The sequence below is a fragment of the Entelurus aequoreus genome, linkage group LG25 (assembly GCF_033978785.1).
Source record: "Entelurus aequoreus isolate RoL-2023_Sb linkage group LG25, RoL_Eaeq_v1.1, whole genome shotgun sequence".
In the NCBI taxonomy this organism is placed as follows: domain Eukaryota; kingdom Metazoa; phylum Chordata; class Actinopteri; order Syngnathiformes; family Syngnathidae; genus Entelurus; species Entelurus aequoreus.
Window position 1 is genome coordinate 30,458,740 of NC_084755.1, and position 27,870 is coordinate 30,486,609.

The following is a 27,870-nucleotide window of genomic DNA, read 5'->3' on the forward strand; positions in this document are numbered from 1 at the left end:
CCCTGCGGCTTATAAAACGGTGTGGCTAATTAATAGATTTTTCTTCACAAACGACCATAATGTTTTGTATTCAAGAAATAGTTTACACAGAACACCGACAGAGACACTGAAAAGTGTCATGCGATGAGTTGTTTTGTTTTGTAATTGTCAATAACACTATGTATGTGTGTGTGTGTGTGTGTGTGTGTTTTCTTCACTTCTATTTTTTTTTTACCGCACTTTGTGTTTGCCATAAGGTTGTCCCAATACCAATATTTGTAAAAATGTATTATTAATCTACTTGTTCATTTACTGTCAATATCTGCTTATTTTCTCTTTCAACATGTTCTATCTACACTTCTGTTAAAATGTAATAATCACTTATTCTTCTGTTGTTTGATACTTTATATTAGTTTTGGATGATACCACAAATTTAAGTATTGATCCGATACCAAGTCGTTACAGGATCATACAATGGTCATAATTCTGAGTTTATAAACATTATATAAATGTTTTGAAAAACATTTTGTGATGTTAAAAAATATTGATGTAATCATAGTAGTATTGACTCGATGTACTTGGTATCCTTACAGTGGATGTCAGGTGTAGATCCACCCATGGCGTTTGTTTACATTGTGACGCCGGGGAGCTATTGTATCCTCCTACAGTGTGTAGTGAAGCATGTTTAGCTATTCCTCGTCCTGCAGGGATGATACTTGTAAGAAACGTACTTTATTCGTCGCCATGGAGACGAGGATTAGTGATTTAGAAGACGCTAACTAGCTAGCCATGTCTTAAAGCACCTCTTCCTGAGGGCGTTTCAGTGTTGTAACTTCACCTTTATCTTTAGTTTTTAGGCCAAAATGCGTCCGTTCTCTCTTTTCTGTCTACACACTGTCTGCTTGTAAGTACTCCGTGATTGTGCGCTGCCGAACATGCTCCTCTGCTCGTAAAACCAGCAATGTCACGACGGTGACGACGACGCACCGCATGCTCGTTAAAAACTAAGGGGTGGGCAATACTTTTTAGAGGCGGTATAGTATCGAATAGGATTCATATTACTATCATGGTACTTTACTAGTACCGGTATACCGTACAACCCTACAATAGGTATTATATTTTCCTCATTCCTGTGAGAATCCTGTGTGTGACTGAAGCATTAACGAGTGGGGCTTTCCAGGACTTACTGTAGTGTGCTCAAACAACCACCAGGTAGCATCTGTGAGCAGATAATACCGTATCATCTCTTTCTCTGTTGGACCTTTTAGGTCGGTAGGGCATTCTTTACTCATGCTGAAAGTGAAGGATGAGGCAGAAACTACTCCACCGCCTGCCACCCATTCGACCGAGCCTACCCCATCCCATGATAACACATCCACCCATCCTTCCATCCGTCCTACCTCTGAGCAACTGCTTAATCTCTCTGCTTGCTTGGGTGGCAGTGAACTGGTAGACGATGTCCAGCGCAGTCTGGCTGTAGGTGTTCCTCACTGTGGCGTTGATACCACTCTGCACACAGACAGGGAAAGAAGAAGAACAAGGGTCACTATGTCATATTTACACCATCCGGACTTTAGCCAGTCTTCAGCCACCTCTTCCAGTTCCATCGGAAGATACCGAGGCAATCCCAGACCAGTTGCAAGACCTAACCCCCTTAAGCCTGTCCTAGTTTGACTTGCTTGTGCTGTAATGACACTTTTAAATCCAGGGTTTGTGAATGCATCTCGCAGGAAGTGAAGGTTACTGGTGCATAATGAGGAAATGTTGTGTTTAGGTATGGACACCTTTCACATTTGAATCGATACAGTACAAAGTCCCGGTACTCAACGGCATAGGCGCCGATCTACATTTCTGCCAGTGGGTGCTCGGTTTGTGTGTGTATTAGTGTTGTCCCGATACCAATATTTTGGTACCGATACCGGTACCAAAAGTATTTTGGTACTTTTCGGTACTTTTCTAAATAATGGGGACCACAAAAAATTTCACTATTGGCTTTATTTTAACAAAAAATCTTACGATATATTAAACATATGTTTCTTATTGCAAGTTTGTCCTTAAATAAAATAGTGAACATACTAGACAACTTGTCTTTTAGTAGTAAGTAAACAAACAAAGGCTCCTAATTAGTCTGCTGACATATGCACTAACATATTGTCATTTATCATTCTATTATTTTGTCAACAATATGAAGGACAAGTGGTAGAAAATGAATTATTAATCTACTTGTTCATTTACTGTTAATATCTGCTTACTTTCTGTTTCAACATGTTTTATCTATACTTCTGTTAAAATGTAATAATCACTTATTATTCTGTTTTTTGATACTTTACATTAGTTTTGGATGATACCACAAATTTGGGTATCAATCCGATACCAAGTAGTTACAGGATCATACATTTGTCATATGCAAAGTCCTCATGTGTCCAGGGACATATTTCCTGAGTTTATAAACATAATATACATTTTTTAAAAAGAAAGAAGATGTTGTGATGCTAAAAAATATCGACATAATCATAGTAGTATCGACTAGATACGTGCCTGTACTTGATATCATTACAGTGGATGTTAGGTGTAGATCCACCAATGGCGTTTGTTTACATTTTGATGCCGGTGAGCTACGGTGTGTAGTGAAGCATGTTTAGCTATTCCTCGTCCTGCAGGGATGATACTTGTAAGAAACGTACTTTATTTGTCGCCATGGAGACAAGGATTAGTGATTTAGAAGTAGCTAAAACACTGCAGACGGCGGATGGACGTTAGTCGCTAGCTAGCTAGCTGTGTCTTAAAGCACCTCTTCCTGTGGGCGTTTCAGTGTTATAACTTCACCTTTATCTTTAGTTTTTAGACCAAAATGCATCCATTCTCCCTTTTCTGTCTACACACTGTGTCTGTTTGTAAGTACACCGTGATTGTGCGCTGCCGAACATGCTCCTCTGCTCGTAAAACCAGCAATGTCATGACGTGACTTCGACGCGGGTGCAGGACCGATACGTTTCAGAGACGGTATCGTACCGAAAATGATTCATTAGTATCGCGGTACTATACTAATACCGGTATACCGTACAACCCTACTACACATACATACATACATATATATATATATATACATATATATACATATATATATATATATATATACAGTATATATATATATATATATATACTGTATATATATATATATATATATGTATATATATGTATATATATATATGTGTATATATATATATATGTGTATATATATATATATATATATGTGTATATATATATATATATATATATATATATATATATATATTTATGTATATATATATATATATATATATATATATATATATATATATATATATATATATATATATATATATATATATATATATATGTATATATATATATATATATATATATATATATATATATATATATATATATATATATATATATATATGTATATATATGTATATTTATGTATATATATATATATATACATATATATATATATATATATATATATATATATATATATATATATATATATATATATATATATATATATATATATATATATATATGTATATATATATATTTATGTATATATTTATTTATATATATATTATATATGACTTACACACACAGTATACATACTCACAATCACATTTTTAAACACACACACGTATATACAGTATATACACACACACACACTCACTTATATATAGTGCGATGCCGGGGGCGCGTGTGACCTCGGGGAACATGCTTTTTTTGCCATATGATGAAGCGTATGTAGCACTTGGCTTCACTGTAACCACGGTGCGAGACGAGAAAAGACCGGTGTGTTGTTTCCTTTAATGTTAATAAGCTTACAATGTTACGCAGAGGTACAGTTATAACAATTTTATAGACAAATTATACTATTTATAGACAAAATGGAGAGTGGGGGGGCTTAATATTTTCTTCTTCCTGGGGGGTGGTGGAGGGTGCGTAAGCACTGCCTTAGAGAGCTATAGACCAACAGGCACAGAAAAGGTTCATCAACCACCCACATCCCAGTTGTGTTTCAATGCCTTCTTGCACTTTTGAACATAATCCAGACATACTCGAACTCCTCCACCTGACTTTCACTCCCAACCCAGCTGAGAATCATGGCCTCAGATTTGTAATTCCACAGTCAACGCTGACTGGCTCAATTTGATGAGGACCATTAAGGACCATAATCATCCTCAAGTAGGAAAGATCCAACCCAAAGTGATCCGAAGAACTGGACACCTTTGGCCACGCCTAAAAACTCTGAACAGAACCGGGGACAAAGCTCACCCTAAATCAGGGGTCGGCAACCAAAAACGTTGAAAGAGCCATATTGGACCAAAAATACAAAAAATAAAATCTGTCTGGAGCCGCAAAAAATGAAAAGCCGTATATAAATCTTATAATGAAGGCAACACATGACGTACCTACTATCAAAATGACTATGTGTCGCAACCTGATGCAAATCTTCGTTGACAGAAATGTTGAAATGTGATATTTATTCTACATATTTTCACAACACTAGAAACCATTAGTAAATCAGAGGCTACTCAGAAGGTGAGATAACTTCTGGAAATGACTGGCTTTTAATGGCCAAAGGTATAAAAGTGTGTCTCCAAGTTAAAGGAAAGAGCAGACTGTTTTCTTTTAATAGATTTATTACAATCTTTGGCAAGCTAGGTAATGTGTGCTGTGGTCTGGAACAACATGGCACACAAGCAACTATCTGAAATGCAGCCAATATTACATACAAATAATATGTCATGACACATGCAAAACTAAATTATACACAGAGGATGAAAGTAAAGGATATTAAATGAGCTCAAATATACCTACAAATGAGGCATAATGATGCAATATGACTGGGCCTCATTCAGATACACTCATTGTGTCAATGCACACATTTGGTTTTCTACGCCAAAATACAGCTTGCCTAAATAGCACGTTAGCATTGATTAGCTTGCAGTCGTGCACTGACCGAATATGCCTGATTAGCACTCCAACAAGTCAATAACATCAACAAAGCTCACCTTTGTGCATTCACGCATGAAACAACATTTTGGTGGACAAAGAAGGAGTGGAAGATTTTACATGTACCGTGTTTTTCGCACTATAAGTCACAGTTTTTTTCATACTTTTGCCGGGGGTGCGACTTATACTCAGGAGCGACTTACATGTGAAATTATTAACACATTACCGTAAAATATCAAATAATATTATTTAGCTCATTCACGTAAGAGACTAGACGTATAAGATTTCATGGGATTTAGCGATTAGGAGTGACAGATTGTTTGGTAAACGTATAGCATGTTCTATATGTTGTAGTTATTTGAATGACTCTTACCATAATATGTTACGTTAACATACCATGCACGTTCTCAGTCGGTTATTTATGCCTCATATAACGTACACTTATTCAGCCTGTTGTTCACTATTCTTTATTTATTTTAAATTGCCTTTCAAATGTCTATTCTTGGTGTTGGCTTTTATCAAATAAATTTCCCCCAAAAATGCGACTTATACTCCAGTGCGACTTATATATGTTTTTTTCCTTCTTTATTATGCATTTTCGGCCGGTGCGACTTATACTCCGGAGCGACTTATAGTCCGAAAAATACGGTAAACAAACTGTTGCGTCACAGTCCACACTATGGTGAGTTCAAGAACCGCCGAAACTAGGAGGACAAAACGATGTTCGCCAAATAGTCTCATCAGTGAAGCATACACACAAACATATTAAACAGTGGGCTTTGTAACAATTGGGAAGGTTTGTGTCGTGTTTGTCCTCAAACAAAAAACATACGAAAACAAAAAAAATATTTTCCCCCCATCTTTTTCCATTTTCAATCCTTTTTTAAAAATGCTCCACGGTTGCATGAGGCTCGAGAGCCGCGGGTTGCTGACCCCCGCCCTAAATGATGAACATGTCCTCCATTTTATGACTCGGCCAAAAGTTAATTAGCGGAGACCACCAGACCTTTTTTCAAACCCATGAAGCCCTTTGACATCATTAAACTCAGTGGGCTGTGATTTTTAACTATGATGACTTAACAAGATAATCAAAGGCTGAAAATATATGTCCAATGAGATGATGGATTAATAAACCCCAAGCATTAAGACACCCGGAAGGATATTATCATAACTTCTCACCCACGGGAGATGTAAGTGGCAAAGTTAGTTCTCATGCTGCACCTTGTTTCCATCAGCCGGCTGCTATTTTCATGTCACCGGCATTTGCATAATCTCTCACTCCTTTTCCTGGAGGTTTGTGCTTTGCAGCTGAGCAGTTTCAACACGCTGGGATGACGGGATTTTAAAGACTTTCATGAGAAGGCAATATGTCCTAAAGTGCCCTTGTTTACAACGCTGCTGATGTACATGAAATATGCATCACACACACACACACACACACACACACACACACACACACACACACACACACACACACACACACACACACACACACACACACACACACACACACACACACACACACACACACACACACACACACACACACACACACACACACACACAGAGTCTGGTATCTGTTACCTTCTTGACACCTCCAAAAAATGCCTACCTCGTTAGGACCACCCTTTCTAGATATATAAAGATTTGTATTTGTATTGCATTAATAATATCTACATACTGTGCAAATATAAAAAAGCTTGTTGTGAAAAATTAGTTGGAATTTCACAAGAAAAATGTCACAGTTTCACAAGTAAAATGTAGAATTTTGGCAGTATTATAATAAAAGTCGTAATTTTACAATAAAAGCTTAAAATGTTGGCAATTTTGCGAAAAGAGTCGTAATTTTACCCGACAAAAGTCACAATTTTATAAGAAAACTTTAAAATGTTGGCAATATTATAATAATAATATGAATTTTACTTGGCAAAATTATGACAAAAGTCATAATTTTACTCAAAAAATTTCACTATTTTTGATAGTTCTTCTTCTTCTTCTCCAGATTTTGGCAGTTCCAAAAATTCCCAGATTTCCCAGAATTCCAGGTTTTCCGCAACATTTTTCCCATTCAAAATGAATTGACCATTTTTCAAACTTCCACCATTTCCACATTCCATTCCACCTTCAACATATTCCATTCATCTTGGACATTCAAACTACCATTTTTCCAAGTTAAAAATAATTCCAGGAATTCCCAGAATTTCCATTCTTTCAAACCCTTTTTTCACCCTTTTTTCTGGCGACTACTGCTTCCACATTTTTCAACCCACTTCAACCGTTCCACCGTCAAATAATTCCTCTTAATTGCGACAAAAAACAAAGTTGTTTTTTGAACTGGAAAAATTTCCGGTTTTCCCGAAAATTCTGGAATTCCTTAATACCATTTCTCAATTAAAAATGTTACTACTTCAACATTTCGCGACCGATTTGACAAATTCCATCACCAACCATTTCAACTCATTCAAAACATTCAAGTCTTTTAACATTTTCCAAAAAATTCCTACTTTTCCTGAAATTGAAATCAATGGGACATTTTTCAAAGTTCCACAATTCCCACATTTTTCATCCGATTCAAACCGTTCAAACTCCAAAATATTCAGCCTGTTCAAAATTGTGTGCTCTCCTTCAGCAATTTAAAAAAATTCCTGGATTCCAAGAATTTCCAGTTTTCAGGGACATTTTCCCCATTCCTAATGAATTTTTTAAACTTCCACAATTCGCACATTTTTCAACCTATTCAAACCATTCCAACATCAACACATTCCACTAATCAAACTAACACTCTCCCAAGTTCCAAACCAAATTCCGTTTTTCCTGGAAATTCAAAGTCTTCAACATTCAAACCATTTCAACATTTAAACTATTCTTACATTCATACTACATTCTGTCAGCATTTCAGTTCAACTTCAGCATTGGCGCATTCACACACATTTCCTTCAGGAATTGCCTCATCTAGTTGTGTGTATTCTTTCTTTTTAAAGCATTATTGATTACATGAGAAATATATGTGCAGTGGTTTTCAGGATAAGAGCTGCCTCTTGGCTAATTGTTTTTAGGTCAGGGGTGTCCAAAGTGCAGTACATTTTTTAACAGCCCTCTGCACATTCCAACAATAGTATTACAGAAAACAACATAAAAAGTGGAATTAAAGAGCAAACAGGTGCAATGTAATAAGGAAATGTTGCAATATTGAGACCAATAACACAAAGCTGCCATACCAAAAATGAAAATCAACAGACAAATCTGCGGTTGATCGAGAGATTTAAATGTTGAAAGCAAAAATAATATATATTGATATATGAATTATTTTCAACGTTTTGGATCAGGGAGAGCTGTAGTCTTTTTTTTTTGTTCAAAAAGTAATACTGAATTAAAAGCATCGTTGTTTTTGTCTATTTAAAGGCCTACTGAAAGCCACTACTACCGACCACGCAGTCTGATAGTTTATATATCAATGATGAAATCTTAACATTGCAACACATGCCAATTTTAAATTTCCCGCGAAATATCCTGCTGAAAACGTCTCGGTATGATGACGTTTGCGCGTGACGTCACGGATTGTAGCGGACATTTTGGGACACCATTGTGGCCAGCTATTAAGTCGTCTGTTTTCATCGCAAAATTCCACAGTATTCTGGACATCTGTGTTGGTGAATCTTTTGCAATTTGTTTAATGAACAATGGAGACAGCGAAGAAGAAAGCTGTAGGTGGGAAGCGGTGTATTAGCGGCCGGCTGCAGCAACACAAACACGTAGCCGGTGTTTCATTGTTTACATTCCCGAAAGATGACAGTCAAGCTTTACCATTGGCCTGTGGAGAACTGGGACAACAGAGACTCTTACCAGGAGGACTTTGAGTTGGATACGCGGTACCGTGAGTACGCAGCTGCGGCTTCCAAACATTTGATCGCTTGCCCGTACGTGCGTGCCGCTATGTGCATGTCATGTACGTAACTTTGGGGACTTTGGGGAAATAAATGCGCTGTATGAACTTTGCGGAGGTGAACGGTACTTTGGGCTGTGGGATTGAGTGTATTGTGCGGGTGTTTGATTTGTATTGGCGGGTTATATGGACAGGAAGGAGGAGGTGTTTGTTATGTGGGATTAATTTGTGGCATATTAAATATAAGCCTGGTTGTGTTGTGGCTAATAGAGTATATATATGTCTTGTGTTTATTTACTGTTGTAGTCATTCCCAGCTGAATATCAGGTCCCACCCGCCTCTCACAGCATCTCCCCTGTCTAAATCGCTTCCACTGCCCTCTAGTCCTTCACTCTCACTTTCCTCATCCACAAATCTTTCATCCTCTCTCAAATTAATGGGGAAATCGTCGCTTTCTCGGTCCGAATCGCTCTCGCTGCTGGTGGCCATGATTGTAAACAATGTGCAGATGTGAGGCGCTCCACAACCTGTGACGTCACGCTACTTCCGGTACAGGCAAGGCTTTTTTATCAGCGACCAAAAGTTGCAATCTTTATCGTCGATGTTCTCTACTAAATCCTTTCAGCAAAAATATGGCAATATCGCGAAATGATCAAGTATGACACATAGAATGGACCTGCTATCCCCGTTTAAATAAGAAAATCGCATTTCAGTAGGCCTTTAAGGCTCCAATTACTTTAAATGAAATATTCCATTTTTTTTTAAATGTTCTGGGGGATATATTGTGTGTTTTTGCCATTAAAAAATAGGGCATAAAACATCAAAACAAAAAAAGCTTAATGGCAATGAATAGATCTACATTTTCTGTGGTCTTCATGTTCATCCATCTCTGTCGCGTTATTTGATTGAATCACAGAACATAACAACATGCACGCTGCGAGTGCTGCCAACGGAGGCTGTGTTGTGTGACTATATGGGAGGAAAACTCCAGGAAAGAAGGACAACATCTGGACTTCCCGGCCCCAAAAAATGTATGTTTTGACAAGTTCATGTAAGCAGAGGAGACAAGCTGTCTCACCTCTTCCTGGAAAGTTTTCCCAGTCCACATTTTTCAACCGTTTTTGACCATTCCACCTTCAAAACATCCTCTTAGTTTAGTTTGCTTGCATATTCCCGGTTTTCCCAAAATTCCAGGAATTCCAAAATACCCATTCTCAATTCAAACTGTTACTAAGTCAACATTGTTCAACCGATTCCAAAAATTCCAAAACCAACCCATTCATATCATGGAGGACAATTGTGCTACTATCAATATTTTCAAAAATTCCTGGTTTTCCCGAAATTCCCAAATTTCCAAGAAATTCCCATTCAAATAAATGGACGTATTCATAATTCTACAATGCCCTATATTCTCAAAATTTTGCACCATTTTTACACCCGATTCTCACCTTTCAGCCATCCACACATGCAAAAAAAGTTTTCCCTTTTCCCAAAATTCCCGATTTTCCCGTAATTTTCTCCCCATTGACAATGAATGGGCATTATACAATGTACTGCATATCCCACATTTGTCTTCCGATTTGATCCGTTCCAACATCCACACACTGCGCTCACCCTGGACATTCAAGCCAGCACGTTTCCCCGTTCCGAAAATTCCCTGATTACCCGGAATTACCAGGAATTTCCCCTCATTGAAAATGAATGGGCAATACACAAACTTTTCTATATAGCACATTTCTCAACCGATTCGAACCGTTCCAACAACCACACACTCCACTCACACTGGACATTCAAGCATTTCAGTTCCACTCACTCATATCGGTGGTCCGGCGGCTTGCGCGCATAGGGTATTCACACGCAATTCCCACCGGAACTGCAAATTCAAGTTTTTTTTTAATTTTTTATACAAAATACTGGTATTTCATGTGTATATATTGTATCTGCAGATATAGAAAACCCAAAACCAGTGAAGTTGGCACGTTGTGTAATTCGTAAATAAAAACAGAATACAATGATTTGCAAATCCTTTTCAATTTATATTCAATTGAATAGACTGCAAGGACAAGATATTTAATGTTCGAACTGAGAAACTTATTTTTTGCAAATAATCATTAACTTTGAATTCAATGGCAGCAACACATTGCAAAAAAGTTGTCACAGGGGCATTTTTTACCACTGTGTTACATGGCCTTTCCTTTTAACAACACTCAGTAAACGTTTAGGAACTGAGGAGACACATTTTTTAAGCTTCTCAGGTGGAATTGTTTCCCATTCTTGCTTGATGTACAGCTTAAGTTGTTCAACAGTCTCCTTTGTGGTATTTTAGGCTTCATAATGCGCCACACGTTTTCAATGGGAGACAGGTCTGGACTACAGGCAGGCCAGTCTAGTACTCGCACTATTTTACTATGAAGCCACGCTGTTGTGTCACATGGCTTGGCATTGTCTTGCTGAAATAAGCAGGGGCGTCCATGAGAACGTTGCTTGGATGGCAACATATGTTGCTCCAAAACCTGTATGTACCTTTCAGCATTAATGGTGCCTTCACAGATGTGTAAGTTACCCATGTCTTGGGCACTAATACACCCCCATACCATCACAGATGCTGACTTTTGAACTTTGCGCCTATAACAATCCGGATGGTTCTTTTCCTCTTTGTTCCGGAGGACACGACATCCACAGTTTCCAAAAACAATTTGAAATGTGGACTCGTCAGACCACAGAACACTTTTCCACTTTGTATCAGTCCATCTTGGATGAGCTCAGGCCCTGCGGCGTTTCTGGGTGTTGTTGATAAATGGCTTTGGCTTTGAATAGTAGAGTTTTAACTTGCATTTACAGATGTAGAGACCAACTGTAGTTACTGACAGTGGTTTTCTGAAGTGTTCCTGAGCTCATGTGGTGATATCCTTTACACACTGATGTCGCTTTTTAATGCAGTACTGCCTGAGGGATCAAAGGTCCGTAATATCATCACTTACGTGCAGTGATTTCTCCAGATTCTCTGAACATATTGATGATACTGCGGACCGTAGATGGTGAAATCCCTAAATTCCTTGCAATAGCTCGTTGAGAAATGTTGTTCTTAAACTTTTCGACAATTTGCTCACCCATTTGTTCACAAAGTGGTGACCCTCGCCCCATCCTTGTTTGTGAATGACTGAGCATTTCATGGAATCTACTTTTATACCCAATCATGGCACCCACCTGTTCCCAATTAGTCTGTTCACCTGTGGGATTTTCCAAATAAGTGTTTGATGAGCATTCCTCAACTTTCTCAGTCTTTTTTGCCACTTGTGCCAGCTTTTTTGGAACATGTTGCAGGCATCAAATTCCAAATGAGCTAATATTTGCAAAAAATAACGTTTTCCAGTTCGAACATTAAATATCTTGTCTTTGCAGTCTATTCAATTGAATATAAGTTGAAAAGGATTTGCAAATCATTGTATTCTGTTTGTATTTACCATTTACACAACGTGCCAACTTCACTGGTTTTGTAGTTCTGTTGTAGTTGTAAAAAAGACCAGAAACGTTAGGTGAAAATGCTACATATCGGCGGAGAACCACTTTTCAAGTTAAATGCAGTACATTACTTCATACCACTACTGTAGTTGTTAGTCGTACATTATTTTGTATTGTGTTTCATACAATCTTTCTCATCTAAAAGTCCAACCCTGGCGGTAAAACACATGGAGCATCACCTGCAACCCAGCAATTGGATAAGATTGGATAAATATTGGGAGAATTTGGCATGCTTTGTGGGGACTGGACAAAGTTGCAAGATAGGTGGCTCATACTCGGCACCATTGCAGATTGGTAGAGGAAGTGGTCGTTGCAAAGTGTATTGGTACAGCGTCAGAACACAAGCAAGTTCAGAAAAGTTCCACTTACTTCCAGCAGGAGTCTCACCGCCTCCGTCTTGCCACAGAGGGCAGCCTCGTGCAGGGCAGTGCCCGCTTTGGTCTGTCGGTTGATGTCGATTCCCGACTGGATCAACAATCTGTGCACCGAGCAGAGACGCGGCGAACACAAGGAGGAAAGGGGGAGAAAAAAAAGTTGATTTGAAGATTGAGAGGCATCACAAATATAGAATGCAGAATGAAAAACCAGATGGAACAGAAGCTCTCTGCGTGAAAAACCCAAAACCAAGAATGCAATCTGTTAACAAAAATCTTCCACCCTCTTTTAGTTTATTACTCTTGTTCATACGGCAAATGTGAAAGGATGAAATAGTTTTAAAAAAATACTGTACTTGATATTCTTGGTATGATAATCTCACACTTTATTCTGCGGAATTTAAACACATTTTTGTCTCCCTTTAAACATGTTGCCTATTGTTCACAATCATTATGAGAGACAAGAACAGACATGCTTTTTTTTTTTTTTTTAGAATTTTAAATATGATTAAAAAACGCTTGGAAGATGCGGCTAATGGGAGTCCTCGTTGTAACCTTCAAAGCCTCTAAGACAGGGGTCTCAAACTCAATTGGCCTGGGGGCCACTGGATGCAGAGTCTGGGTGAGGCTGGGCCCCAAGTAAAGATTTCTTAAAAAAAAATTTTTTAAATGTCTTTATTTTTATTTTCAACACAAAATAAAATCAAAATATAAATGAACAAAATGAGAATTAAGTCAATAAACCAGTCAGTCATAAGTAATAATAATAATTTGATTTCTCCAGTCAGCAACAATGTATACACATACACATAATGTGCAACCCGGTTCACTCTCTCATCTCCCTGGTATTTTGCATATTCCTCAGCATGTCTAGTGGTATAATGACGTTTCAAATTGTATTCCTTGTGCACGGCAACTTTCTCTGTGCAAATAAGACACGTCGGGGTGCCCCTGTGCTCAACAAAGAAATATTGCATCTCCCACTTTTCCTGGAATTGTTTTTGCTCATCACTAATATATTTGTATTTAGCCGACGCACGGAGAATAATGTTATTTCCGCAATGGGTGTCGTTCCGCTTTTCCTCCCGACAGCAACACGGCGGTCGGCGGAAAGTACCGGGGAAAAGTGACGGCTCCCGGAGTGTTATATGGCGTCATATAAAAATATATGTAGTGTTCATCGTGTGAGGCAATGCAAATTAAACAATAAAAAAAAACAAATAACGGTTTGAAGTGGTCCAGGTTATCGGGGACTTTATTACTGACGGACAGGTGTCGCCGTGTGACTGCAGCCAGGCACGTAAGACAACCCTCGTCTCCATGGCAACGTTTCTGTCGTTTTCACTCATTTGCCGCTTTTCCACTAACGCAAGGGTATTTTGGACCCAAATAACAAAAATCGTCTCTGTCTGGAGCCAGACGGTTGGGGGGGCTCGCTGTGGAGGTTACAGTCACGGTAGCACAATTAGCCCCGATCACGACTAACGTGTTACACGTCTGATTCGCCCAGCGACTCTCTGTCGAAGTATCAGCGCTGGGGTCCAGTGCACCACACTTTTGTATTGTCGCTCGCTCCTTCGGAAGCTACCGCACCGCTCGTCTCCCCCGCCCGGACCGGCGGGAGCGAGAAAGACACACACAGTGACAGAGAGCGAGAGAGAGGGAGGGAGGGAGGGAGGTAGATAGAGCGTGTGCGGGTGTGGTGGAAAAGCAGCAAAACGTTTCTCTGCTTGCATCACGCAAGTGACGTCAATGTTCGGCCCTCGAGAGCCATATACCACACCATGATTGGTAGATTCCTTGTAGCCCGGAAGAGTTAGGGCTACAAGGAATTCTGGGTATTTGTTCTGTTGTGTTTATGTTGTGTTATGTGTGGATGTTCTCCCGAAATGTGTTTGTCATTCTTGTTTGGTGTGGGTTCACAGTGTGGCGCATATTTGTAAGAGTGTTAAAGTTGTTAAAACGGCCACCCTCAGTGTGGCATGTGTGGCTGTTGACCAATTATGTCTTGCAGTCTCTTGTGTGTGTGTCTGTTGAAGCCTCATCCAACATGTGACTTGGCCGACACGTTGTTTGTATGGAGAAAAAGCGGATGCTAAAGGCAATGCCATCACGGTACGCCCGCCCTCAATACGTGCTCTCAATATTGTTGTGCTCTCAATATTGTTGTCCTCAGTATTGTTGACGGGTGAAAGTCGGGAGGGTTGTCAAGAATGCTTCAGCTCCGCACACAGCGCTGTAAAGCGCCATTCATATAAAACTTGCGGGCCGCACTAACATTAAACGTTCATATTAAGGTGGGGGCCGCACAATAACGTCTCCCGCCGGCCGCATGTTTGAGACCCCTGCTCTAAGACAACTTCAAAACCCTCCATTAACATTTTATATACGCACTACAACTCTATATATAATGTAATAACAGACACCTTCATAACAATATGTAATATGTACAATATACACACTGCAAGTATATATATAATGTAGTAACAGACACCTTCATAACAATATGTAATATGTACAATATACACACTGCAAGTATATATATAATGTAGTAACAGATACCTTCATAACAATATGTAATATGTACAATATACACTGCAAGTATATATATAATGTAGTAACAGACACCTTCATAACAATATGTAATATGTACAATATACACACTGCAACTTTATATATATAATGTAGTAACAGACACATTTCATAACAATATGTAATAAGTACAATATACACACTGCAAGTATTTATATAATGTAGTAACAGACACCTTCATAACAATATGTAATAAGTACAATATACACACTGCAAGTATATATATAATGTAGTAACAGACACCTTCATAACAATATGTAATATGTACAATATACACACTGCAAGTATATATATAATGTAGTAACAGACACCTTCATAACAATATGTAATATGTACAATATACACACTGCAAGTATTTATATAATGTAGTAACAGACAGGTTCAATTGAATATGTAATATATTCAATATTTACCATATTTTGATAATTTTAATCATTGCCGGGACTGATTTCTGTTTCCATAGCAGCACACTTTCAACTTCCGGCAACAAATGTGGATACAATGGGGTACCGATACTTCTGTTTCACTGGTTACGTCACACGCATACGTCATCATCCAAAGACGTTTTCAGCCGGAAGTTCCGCGGGAAATTTAAAATTGCACTTTATAAGTTAACCCGGCCGTATTGGCATGTGTTGCAATGTTAAGATTTCATCATTGATATATAAACTATCAGACTGCGTGGTCGGTAGTAGTGGGTTTCAGTAGGCCTTTAATGCAGTATGAAGAAGAATGTTTTAAAGTAGACACATAGAATCATCATACTGCTGTGATTGTATGCATCAAGTGTTCATTCAAGGCTAAGGCAAAATATCGAGATATATATCGTGTATCGTGACATGGCCTAAAAATATCGAGATATTAAAAAAAGGCCATATCGCCCAGCCCTACTTTGACATTTGCTCGTTCTGGAACAATTACTTAAAAGAAAGAGTCATTTACCGACGCGGAAATGATAAACAGCTGTATGCTACACGCTGTAAACAAGCTCATTTGGAATTTGATGCATGCAACATGTTTCAAAAAAACTGGCACAAGTGGCAAAAAAGACTGATAAAGTTGAGGAATGCTCCTCAAACACTTATTTGGAACATCCTACAGGTGAACAGGCTAATTGGGAACAGGTGGGCGCCATGATTGGGTATAAAAGCAGCTTCCATGAAATGCTCAGTCATTCACAAACAAGGATGGGGCGAGGGTCACCACTTTGTCAACAAATGCGTGAGCAAATTGTCCAACAGTTTAGAACAACATTTCTCAACCAGCTATTGCAAGGAATTTGGAGATTTCACTATCTATGGTCCGTAATATCATCAAAAGGTTCAGAGAATCTGGCTGGGCTGAAAACCAACATTGAATGCCCGTGACCTTCGATCCCTCAGGCGGTAGTGCATCAAAAAGCGACATCAGTGTGCAAAGGATATCACCACATAGGCTCAGAAACACTTCAGAAAACCACTGTCAGTAACTACAGTCGCTACATCTGTAAGTGCAAGTTAAATCTCTACTATGCAAAGCCAAAACCATTTATCAACAACACCCAGAAACGTAGCCGGCTTCGGTGACCCGAGCTCATCTACTTTTGTCTTCCGTCGCATTTTGGTCCTTAATTATCTTTTAAAGTTGCATTTATTTTTGGTGGGGGGCCTTTTTATTGACCATATGGCCCCTGTCGCCGCTTCATGAATTTGTTTCATCCATCACACACAGTCGTCAAAGTCAGTGTGGAGATCCTAACACCTGATTGCTTACTGATATACTCCTTTTCGAATACATTGTAATGAGAAAACGTGATGTACCACACTGTGACTGCATGCATGTTGGTAAGTCATGATCCGTGGTCCGGATCATGTTTTTGTTATGTTCTGTTAGTTTTAGACTCCATTAGTTCCTGTTTTTGTGCACCCTTGTTTGTTTTAGTTACCATGGAGACTTATGATTTTCACCTGCCTCTGGTGTTCGGGACGCGCACCTGTTTCCAATCTAGAGACATTATTTAAGCCTGCCTTCGCCAGTTTGTCGTCCTGGCGTCATTGTTTGTCTCATGCCTCGACTAACGTAAGTCGTGTTTATTTCATGCCACAGTTTCATAAGTTCTCTATGTCCATAGTCTAGGCTAAGTATTTACTTTAACTCCAACTGCGATCAGCGTGTTGTGCTTTCGCCTTGTTTTCTGTTTTTGTACCTTTTTGAGTTTTGAGGATTAAATCATGTTTTTACCTCCACGCCTTGTCCGGAATAGTCTGTTTGCATCCTGGGAGAACAAACCTCGCAGCAAGCAAAAATCCCGCCGTGACAAACACCATAACCATTCGGTTTTTGAATGCTATAATTCATATACAATTAATGTGCCGTTACTCAAAATGTGGTTGCTCGTGTCAAGTGAGCATGTTTCTTCATGATGTCGTTACGTGGCTGTGACCAAGTGCAGTATCCAGACCGAAATAGCTGCCATTTAGTAATCGAGTCATGCAGAGATGCTGCACCCTTCGGTGATCATCGCAACACATCAGGCACCATCTGGCGCACACCATCATAATCACAATTACTGTCGATATAACGCACAAATTACTAGCATTATCATCTAGCCTGAGCCCTGATTGCTATAGCGATATTTTTGCAGCATGAGGTCTTCCTGTATTTATGTGCTGTATGACTTTATTGTGCGTCCTTGTTAAAGATAAGCGGTGGATGTTATCATTTAAATGACAGTGGCATGACAAACCAAGGTTGTCCGCTATTGTCCAGTGCGTTTGTGCGTGTGTGCGCTGGGCATTTTAAAAAAAAGATAGGATAGACTTTATTTATTCCACAGCTGTCGCTTAGAGACACCTCTGCTCTATCAACTTCTGCAAGATTTTTACTCTCTGACTGTGCCTGACTTGGTTTAAGTGTCTCTCGCTCTTTTTGCACTTCTATCATCTCTGAGTGTATCTAGCCTTCACCTCTCTGTGTAGGTCGAGGCCAGGCAAACACACACACACACATACACACACACACACACACACACACACACACACACGCACTTGTACTTCTTCCCTTCTTGGGACCTACGAAAAATGCTTACCTCTTTAGGACCACCCTTTCTAGATACATAAAGATTTGTATTTACGACATTAATAATATACACATACTATGCAAATATAAAAAAGGTAAGCTTTTATTTATTTAACATTTTTTTGTGTGTAATTGAATTTTAATCTTCATTATTTACTTGAAGTTATTACAGTATGTCTCTATAAACATATTTACTTTTTTTTTTAACTAATTTTGGCCATTTCAATTTCTTACACACACGTGTTATTACATATGTTGGCCAGAGGGGGACCACTTAAAGTTTTTACACACACTTGTTATTTCATATGTTGACCAGAGGGGGAGCACTTTTAAAACCGACACACAGTCAATTTGAAAAATCCCTCCTTTTTGGGACCACCCTAATTTTGATAGATTTCACTACTAGGGGTGCAAATGAGACATTCTCTATCAGATACAATGGTTTTCCATATTGGGACCATGATTTCGGTCCTAACTTGTTCACCGGTCCTCATATGGAAGGTACTTTTCCTTGTTGATGTCTCAAGAAGGGTAGAAACACACAAATTCATGTATTTCTTACCTTTTTGAGACCTTCGAAAACTGCCCATTTCTTTAGGACCACCCTTTCTAGATATATAAAGATTTGTATTTACAACATTAATAATATATACATACTATGCAAATATAAAAAAAGGTTAGCTTTTAGTACATTTTTTGTTGTTGAATTGTTTTCTTTGTAATTGGTTTTTATTCTTCATTATTTACTTCAAGTTATTACAGTATGTCTTTATATACATATTTATTTAAAAATTTTTAAATTAATTTTGGCCAAAGGGGACTCATTTCAATTTCTTACACACACTTGTTATTTCATATGTTGGCCAGAGGGGCAGCACTTCAAAGGTTTACACACACTTATTTCATATGTTGACCAGAGGGGGAGCACTTTTAAAACCGACACACAGTCAATTTGAAAAATCCCTCCTTTTTGGGACCACCCTAATGTTGATAGATTTCACCACCAGGGGTGCAAATGAGATAGCTATAGTTTTTATTTTGTAATGTGCTTAAGGCCGATGACAAAGGAGTCATGGACCACAGATGGCCCCAGTGCTGCACTTTGGGCAACCCAGCTGTAGAAGCTAACTGTTAATGGCCACTATATTCTTAGTACTGTAGTGTATTTGTTCATCCTTTGGTCACATATGGGACGCGGGTTGTCATACATCAGCACCGGAAGTCGTAAAATCAGCTGTTCACCTGGCGGGTTTTTTCGGGGATGAATAGGGAAGTCCTTTAGCTGCCATCTTTTTTTATCATATGTAGCTGCCTTTGCACCTGTCAATGTTTACTTTTGTATGCACATTAAATCAACAAAAAATCCGGACTTTGGAGCAACGTTCACGGACTCTAGTATTTGGCTCTCTATTAGATGCAATGGTTTTCCGTATTGGGACCATGATTTCGGTCCTAACTTGTTCTTCGGTCCTCATATGGAAGGTAATTTTCTTTGTTGATGTCTCAAGAAGGGTAGAAATACAAGAACACACACACACAGATAGGCTCCAGCACCCATCGCAACCCCGAAAGGGACAAGCGGTAGAAAATGGATGGATGGATTATTTACTTCAAGTTATGGCAGTATGTCTCTATATACAAATTTTTATTTTTAATTTTTATTATTTTCGGCCAAAGGGGGCGCATTTCAATTTCCTACACACACCTGTTGGCCAGAGGGGCAGCACTTCAAATGTTTACACACACTTGTTATTTCATATGTTGACCAGAGGGGGAGCACTTTTAAAACCGACACACAGTCAATTTGAAAAAAAACCCTCCTTTTTTGGACCACCCTAATGTTGATAGATTTCACCACCAGGGGTGCAAATGAGACATTCTCTATTAGATGCAATGTTTTTCTGTATTGGGACCATGATTTATGTCCTTCCTACTGTCTTATTTACGTGCCTCCACTGTCTCGACTGTGTCTTCTCCCCGTCAGCCATGTTGTTGTTTTTAGTGCTTCCATAGCGAGTCTACTGACAGATATGACTTAGAAATATACGCTACTTTGTATTAGAAATGGCAACTGCGGAGGATGCATGTGCATGTACGAAATAATGACTTACTAAGTCAAAATGATCACAAAATAATGACTTACTAAGATAAATGAATAAGCCTTTCCAATAAGCGTTTGAAAAAAAATTAAAAGTGGGGCCACATGCTGACATATGCTCAACTCATCATGCTTAATTTATTACAGCATTTGGGAAGCCTGTAGTTGATTTTTGTTATGTAAATTTTATATTTTTATCATGTGATAGCAGGAACCATGCCATTCAAAACTAGGCTGCTACATTACTAATGATTAATGTAACTATAGCTGAAAAAATAGTACAATAGCAATAGGAGAGACTATTCATCCCTGAACACCATGGAGTTCATGTAGGCTTTATGATGCAGTTACATCTATCAGAGACAGAAACTCTTCATTTAACATAATGTTGTTTTTTGCTGCTTCAACACAGCTCAATCAACACAGAAAAAGGTAAAGTGAAATAACTTAGTTGTTGCACTGACTCCATGCGCTCTGAATACGCACTGCTAATTGGCTGTTACATGCGCTCTGAATACACACTGCTGATTGGCTGTTACCGCGCTGCGTGTAACCAATCAGATGGTTCTGTGGGTGGGACAATGCTGGGTGCTGCAGAGACGTACTGACAGTGGAGGCAGAACCAAGCAAAGCAGCTTGTTAAGACGTTAGTTTATGCCTGGTTCACACCAACGGCGCTTGCCGCTCTTTAAAGCGGCGAGCAAAGCGCCGTCATTTTTGTCAATTTTTCCACGAATATCCCGATCTCCGAAGTAATGTTATGCTTTGAACGCTCTGATACGAATTAGTTGCCGCTTTGTTACCGTTCCTCACGATTTGATGCCGCTTTGATCCCGCTTTTATACGCTTTAAATCACGCTTTGATACGTTTTATTACGCTTTATTGAACTTTATTACGCTTTGATGTGATCCTGAGGCTTTAAATCAGGCTCTGACATGATTATCAAGCTCTGTTGTGCATTGTTACAACAAAAATAAGAAACAAATGTGAAAAACTCAGTATACTAAGTTTTCCCCACATTTTTTTAGATTTATCTATTTATTTGATTTCTCCTTTTGTTTTATTATATACATGATAAAACACATAATGTAATAAAAAAGAGAAATATGATAAACAAATAAGTAAAAAAAAAAAGTGAAAAACTCAGTATACCGGTACTGTTTTCCACATATTTTTTATATTCATTTATTTTTTCAATTTCTCTTTTTTTTTCGTTATTATGTTTATTATTTATTATGTTTTATATCTTCATTTCTTTTATTTATTTGTCATCTTAATAAATATCTATCTTTCATTTCTTATGCTAGTTGACAATAATAAAAGGCATTTCTTTTATTTTTTATATTCATTTATTTTTTCAATTGCTCTTTTTTTTCCGTTATATTATGTTTTATATCTTCATTTCTTTTATTTCTTTGTCATCTTAATAAATATCTATCTTTCATTTCTTATGCTAGTTGACAATAATAAAAGGCATTTCTTTTATTTTTTATATTCATTTATTTTTTCAATTTGTCTTTTTTTTCGTTATATTATGTTTTATATCTTCATTTCTTTTATTTCTTTGTCATCTTAATAAATATCTATCTTTCATTTCTTATGCTAGTTGACAATAATAAAAGGCATTTCTTTTAAACGTAACATATTCTCTTTATTATTAACATTTTCATACAGAAAAATTATAGACAGTAATGTCAAACTGCAACATCAAACAGCAGAAGTACAGAAACAATGATCATCGTATAAAAAAGGCAAGAATGCAAAAGAGAATGGATTTGTAATCCTGTGTTGGTTTTACATAAAGTTTCAATGTCACTAGTCAATATCACAGTCACTTCCTATTGCGCTTTGAACCAAGATCTGTTAAGCTTTCCTACGCTTTGAGTCAAGCTTTGCTGAGCTTTGTCAGGCTTTGTCAGGCTTCGATACGCTCTCTGCGCTTTATTCCATTGTTGACAGAGCGCAGAATTTTTTTAAACCGTTTAAACAATTTTGGCGAACTTGCCGCATGTCCCGCTTCACTACAAGCTTTCCCACGATCCATTAGGACCCTCACGCTTTAATCAGGCTTTGTTACGCTTTAACGCCGCTTTGCATGCCGCTTTAAAGCGCCGTCAAAGCGCCGTTGGTGTGAACCTAGCATAAGGCAGTGGGTCTTTGTTGTTAAGGCGGCTGCCGTAACAACAAAGCGTTGCGGGAAACCCTGCCGTAAAATCCGGACTATAAGCACTTTGAACCCTGCGGCTTATAAAACTGTGCGGCTAATTTAGGGATTTTTTTTTTTTTTTGCTGACGGCCATAATACAAAAAGTGTAAAAAAAAAACTAAAACGAGCAAATACACTGAGAATGTGCTATGGCGACATCTTTTGGACGAATTCGCTCACTGCATGTGCTGGGGTGTCTTTCTATTTACTGCTTTCAACCGGAAGTAGAGTGCTGCTTAGTCTTCTAGCCGTCCATAGCGTTTCTACTCGTACGGATTGTTCATTCCTCACTCCAAGCAACGTTTGCATGTTTTACAAAATAACTAAAACTGTTTGCACTTACTAAAGTGTCCCATGGGCGATGTCTATGGGAGTGTTTTCATGCATATTTGTACGTGCTACCGTAATGGAAGGAAGCTAGCGTCGGTAGCAGACATCTACGAGTGTCTGTGTTAGCTAATTTATTTTCTTTTTGTATTGTTTCAGTTTCACAAATTCCTCAGTAAATTCACCAAAACGTCACCGGGGTGTTGAGTCAGTTTAGCTGATTGGAGAGCTAGCTTTTGCAGCTAGTTGGTCCATGACGATGACTTCTGTTTTGTTTGATCAGCCGTGTTACAGGCGCCGTTTCGAAACAATTAAGGTATGTAAATAAACATTCACACAATCTTCCTGTGTAAATATTCATTTTGCAACGTAGCTGCGGCTTGGGTGCGACTAATACATAAAAATTAAGTGGGTGCGGCTTATATGCCGGTATATTCTTATTGCTGCTACTTCTTCCTCTACCCTTAGGTTTTGATTAGACAGTTGATGTGCGTGTTTGAGTGCCGTTCAGAGACACATTTGATTGGCGAAAATTATGCTGATTGGCCAAAATGCGCGGGGTAATTGCAGATAATAGAGAAACTTGTCAGCCCGTGCATAATTTGAGTGAATCGGCGCAAGCGCAACATCGCAAAGTCACAAAAGCTAACTGTCGATAGAGATGTGTATATGCCCCCCCCAGTCTGTGCCATACATGGCGTAGTTACTTCATCATTCTGTGTGTGTGTGTGTGTACCTGATTATGTCAATGTGTCCATTCTTGGCAGCCAAGTGCAGAGGAGATGTCCCATTGGGATCCTGGGTATCTGCTTTCTTGGGCTCCAGCAGGGCAGCACACATGTTACTAGACAGTAATAATTGGACAACCTGCACACACACACACCACACACACACACACACACACACAAACACACACACACACACACACACACACACACACACACACACACACACACACACACACACACACACACAGAAGACATGTTTCCTCATTATTTGACACTGTTTCACGTTCCTGTAATCTGTAAAACTGAAATGCGTACCCCGACTCTGCCGAATTCACAGGCCAAGTCCAGAGGTGTTTTCCCAGCATTGTCCACGATGCACGGGTTGGACTGGTGCTGGAGCAGCATTTCTGACTGGAGACAGGATTCAATGATTGAATGGAAGAGGAGCAAATTCACACGTTCTTCCATATTCTGTTCCACTAGTTGTAATGTCGGTGCCACTACCTTTCTGCATATTACGTCTCCAATGTTTTGAGCTGAACTCACAGCTTCACATTTGCAATTTATTTGTAGTAAAGTGGTACTGCGGGTTTTTGCCCCGGTTTTCGTATATCGTCACGGTCTTGATACGAACAAACTAGAGTTGTACGGTATACCGGTACTAGTATACTATTGTGGTACTAATGAATCAAAAACAGTGCTATACTCTGTTTGAAAAGTACCGGCTCTCAATTTTATTTATTTATTCATTTATTGTGACATTGCTGGTTTTACGAGCAGAGGAGCATGTTCGGCAGCGCACAATCACAGAGTACTTACAAGCAGACACAGTGTGTAGACAGAAAAGGGAGAATGGATGCATTTTGGCCTAAAAACTGACGATAAAGGTGAAGTTATAACACTGAAACTGTGAGGAACTCGCATGGCTGCCGTTTGTGTGATCCCAAGATGAAAGAACCAGGTGGAGGATGAGCAGGTAAGATGATTTTAATTATCATAAACAGAAAATAAAGCAGTCTTGCATAAATGTTCCAAACATAGAGAGTCTATCATCGAGCACTGAGGAGTGCTTGAGAGAAAACATAAATAGACATATGCTGATTGGCAGCCGGTGTGGACCGGCTGCCAATCAACGGCAGGTGAGGAGAAAACAGTGCTCCGCGGAACAAACAGGAAATTTAACAAAATAAGATCACTGACAGGAAGTAATACAAAAACCAGGAAACAAACGGAAATGAAGTGACCGATCGTCACAGAAACGCCCTCAGGAAGAGGTGCTTTAAGACAGTGTTTTTCAACCACTGTGAGATATTGTCTGGTGTGCCGTGGGAAATTATGCAACTTCACCTAATTTATCCCAAAAATATTTTTTGCAAATCAAAAATTTGAATCTGCCAATAATGTGCCGTTGCTTAGAGTCTGTGCTGTGTAAAACTTGGCAGGGTAACCACGTAATACTCCATGTCAGTAGGTGGCAGCATTGCTTTGTAAAAGTCGGAATGTGTCGGGTGAGACGAGGATGGTTTGTTGTGATCCCGATATGCAGACCACAGTGGGAGGCAGGGTGCAGGTAAAAAGGGTTTGTAATGCATAAACCCAAAATGAACGAAAGGAAAAGGCTATGCAAAACAAAAGTCAAACTGAACTGGCTACAAAGTAAACAGAGACAAAATGCTGGACGACAGCAAAAACTTACGGCGTCTACAAAGTACATCCGTACGTGACATGACAATCAACAATGTCCACACAAAGAAGGATAGCAACAACGTAAATATTCTTGCTTGCTAACACAAAGCAGGTGCGCAGAATAGCGCTCAAAGGAAGACATGAAGCCACTACAGGAAAACACCGGCAATACAGGAAGGGCCACCAAAATAAGCAAGACAAGAACTAAAGCACTACACACAGGAAGACACCAACACACTCAAAATAAGACACGACGACTTGGTGGAGTTACATTTTTTCTAGTTTTCTGCTGGTGGTGTGCCTCCGGATTTTTTTTATGACAAAAATGTGCCTTGCCTCAAAAAAGGTTGAAAAACACTGCTTTAAGACATAGCTAGCGGCTAACATCCGTCTGCAGTGTTTTAGCTACTTCTAAATCACTAATCCTTGTCTCCATGGCGACAGATACAGTAAGTTTCTTACAAGTATCATCTCTACAGGACGAGGAATAGCTAAACATGCTTCACTACACACCGTAGAAGGATACAATAGCTCACCGGCGTCACCGCTAACAAAAGCTAGTGTTCTTGAATGTAAACAAATGCCATGGGTGGATCTATACCTGACATCCACTGTAATGATACCAAGTGCAATAGCGTATCTAGTCGATACTACTATGATTAAATCAATATTTTTTATCGTCACAAAATATATTTAACTTTTTTTTTAATTCATATTATTTTGATAAACTCAGGAAATTTGTCCCTGGACACATGAGGACTTTGAATATGACCAATTTAGGATCCTGTAACTACTTGGTATCAGTGGATGTCAGGTGTAGATCCACCCATGGCATTTGTTTACATTCGGGCACTAGCTTTTGTTAGCGGTGACGCCTGTGAGCTATTGTAATTTCCTACGGTGTGTAGCGAAGCATGTTTAGCTATTCCTCGTCCTGTAGAGATGATACTTGTAAGAAACTCACTTTATTCGTTGACATGGAGACTAGGATTAGTGATTTAGAAGTACCGTAGTTTCCGGACTATAAGTCACAGTTTTTTTCATAGTTTGGCCGGGGGTGCGACTTATACTCAGGAGCGACTTATGTGTGAAATTATTAACACATTACCGTAAAATATCAAATAATATTATTTAGCTCATTCACGTAAGAGACTAGACGTATAAGATTTCATGGGATTTAGCGATTAGGAGTGACAGATTGTTTGGTAAACGTATAGCATGTTCTATATGTTATAGTTATTTGAATGACTCTTACCATAATATGTTACGTTAACATACCAGGCACGTTCTCAGTTGGTTATTTATGCCTCATATAACGTACACTTATTCAGCCTGTTGTTCACTATTCTTTATTTATTTTAAATTGCCTTTCAAATGTCTATTCTTGGTGTTGGCTTTTATCAAATACATTTCCCCAAAAAATGCGACTTATATTCCAGTGCGACTCATATATGTTTTTTTCCTTCTTTATTATGCTTTTTCGGCAGGTGCGACTTATACTCCGGTGCGACTTATACTCCGAAAAATACGGTAGGTAAAACACTGCTGACTGCGGATGGATGTTAGCCGGCACCTCTTCCTGAGGGTGTTTCAGTGTTATAACTTCACCTTTATCGTTAGTTTTTAGGCCAAAATGCGTCCATTCTCCCTTTTCTGTCTACACACTGTGTCTGCTTGTAAGTACTCTGTGATTGTGCGCTGCCGAACATGCTCCTCTGCTCGTAAAACCAGCAATGTCATGATGTGACGACACGCCGTCATTCCCGTAAAAAAATAAAAATAAAAAAAATATATATATATATATATATATATATGGGGAACCGGTACTTTTCAAACAGAGTATAGTACCGTTTTTGATTCATTAGTACTGCGATACTATACTAGTACCGGTATACCGTACAACCCTAAAATGACGTTAATGTTCATTTATACACTTCAGTCATCATTGATATGTATTCCAAAAATATAAAACGATAATCATTCTCTATAAAATGTGTTTTGCGTTCATATCTTTGGGTGGGAGGAACACATTTTTTAGATTTGCATTTTTTCTTATGGGGCCTTGGCTTTGGAACGAGGCCCCTGCACTATAAATGTTACACTGTGACCGTTTGAACATTGAAGCAAACGAAGGCATAAGGGATGAATGATGAGAAAATGCAAGCGCTGAATGACCACCTCGCAGCCTGCGGGAAGTCAATAGAAGTGGATGTCAGTGTTATTAAAGAGCTGACAGGAAGTCCTGAGGCTCTTTCATTACCCCTAAGAAAACACCGCTGGCTGCAGTTGCTTTTATAAATGGCACCGCTTTTAGGACATGAATATTTAAATACGGACTGAGAATTAATTAAATCTGGGAAGTTGGTCTGGCTTAAAAGAAAATATTCTGTCACGGCGTGAGTCGGTATAGGGAAAGGTCTTCATGCTT

General features: G+C 38.8%; 2 protein-coding genes across 9 annotated transcripts in view; one reads left to right on the top strand and one right to left on the bottom strand.

Annotated features, from left to right (window-relative positions):
* Positions 1-27,870, bottom strand: part of caskin1 (CASK interacting protein 1) — a 275,600-nt gene that overhangs the window by 92,624 nt on the left and 155,106 nt on the right. For all 5 annotated transcript variants that reach the window (XM_062036952.1, XM_062036950.1, XM_062036951.1 and 2 more), the window contains exons 5-8: positions 24,072-24,167; positions 23,765-23,895; positions 12,743-12,851; positions 1,380-1,488 (exon numbers count right to left, since the gene is read on the bottom strand). In XM_062036952.1, coding sequence (XP_061892936.1) covers positions 1,380-1,488; positions 12,743-12,851; positions 23,765-23,895; positions 24,072-24,167 — 445 coding nt within the window. The remainder of the gene's footprint in view (positions 1-1,379; positions 1,489-12,742; positions 12,852-23,764; positions 23,896-24,071; positions 24,168-27,870) is intronic.
* LOC133642635 (phosphoribosyl pyrophosphate synthase-associated protein 2) overlaps positions 1-27,870 on the top strand; it is a 327,925-nt gene that overhangs the window by 88,248 nt on the left and 211,807 nt on the right. The gene's annotated exons all lie outside the window — the stretch shown is intronic.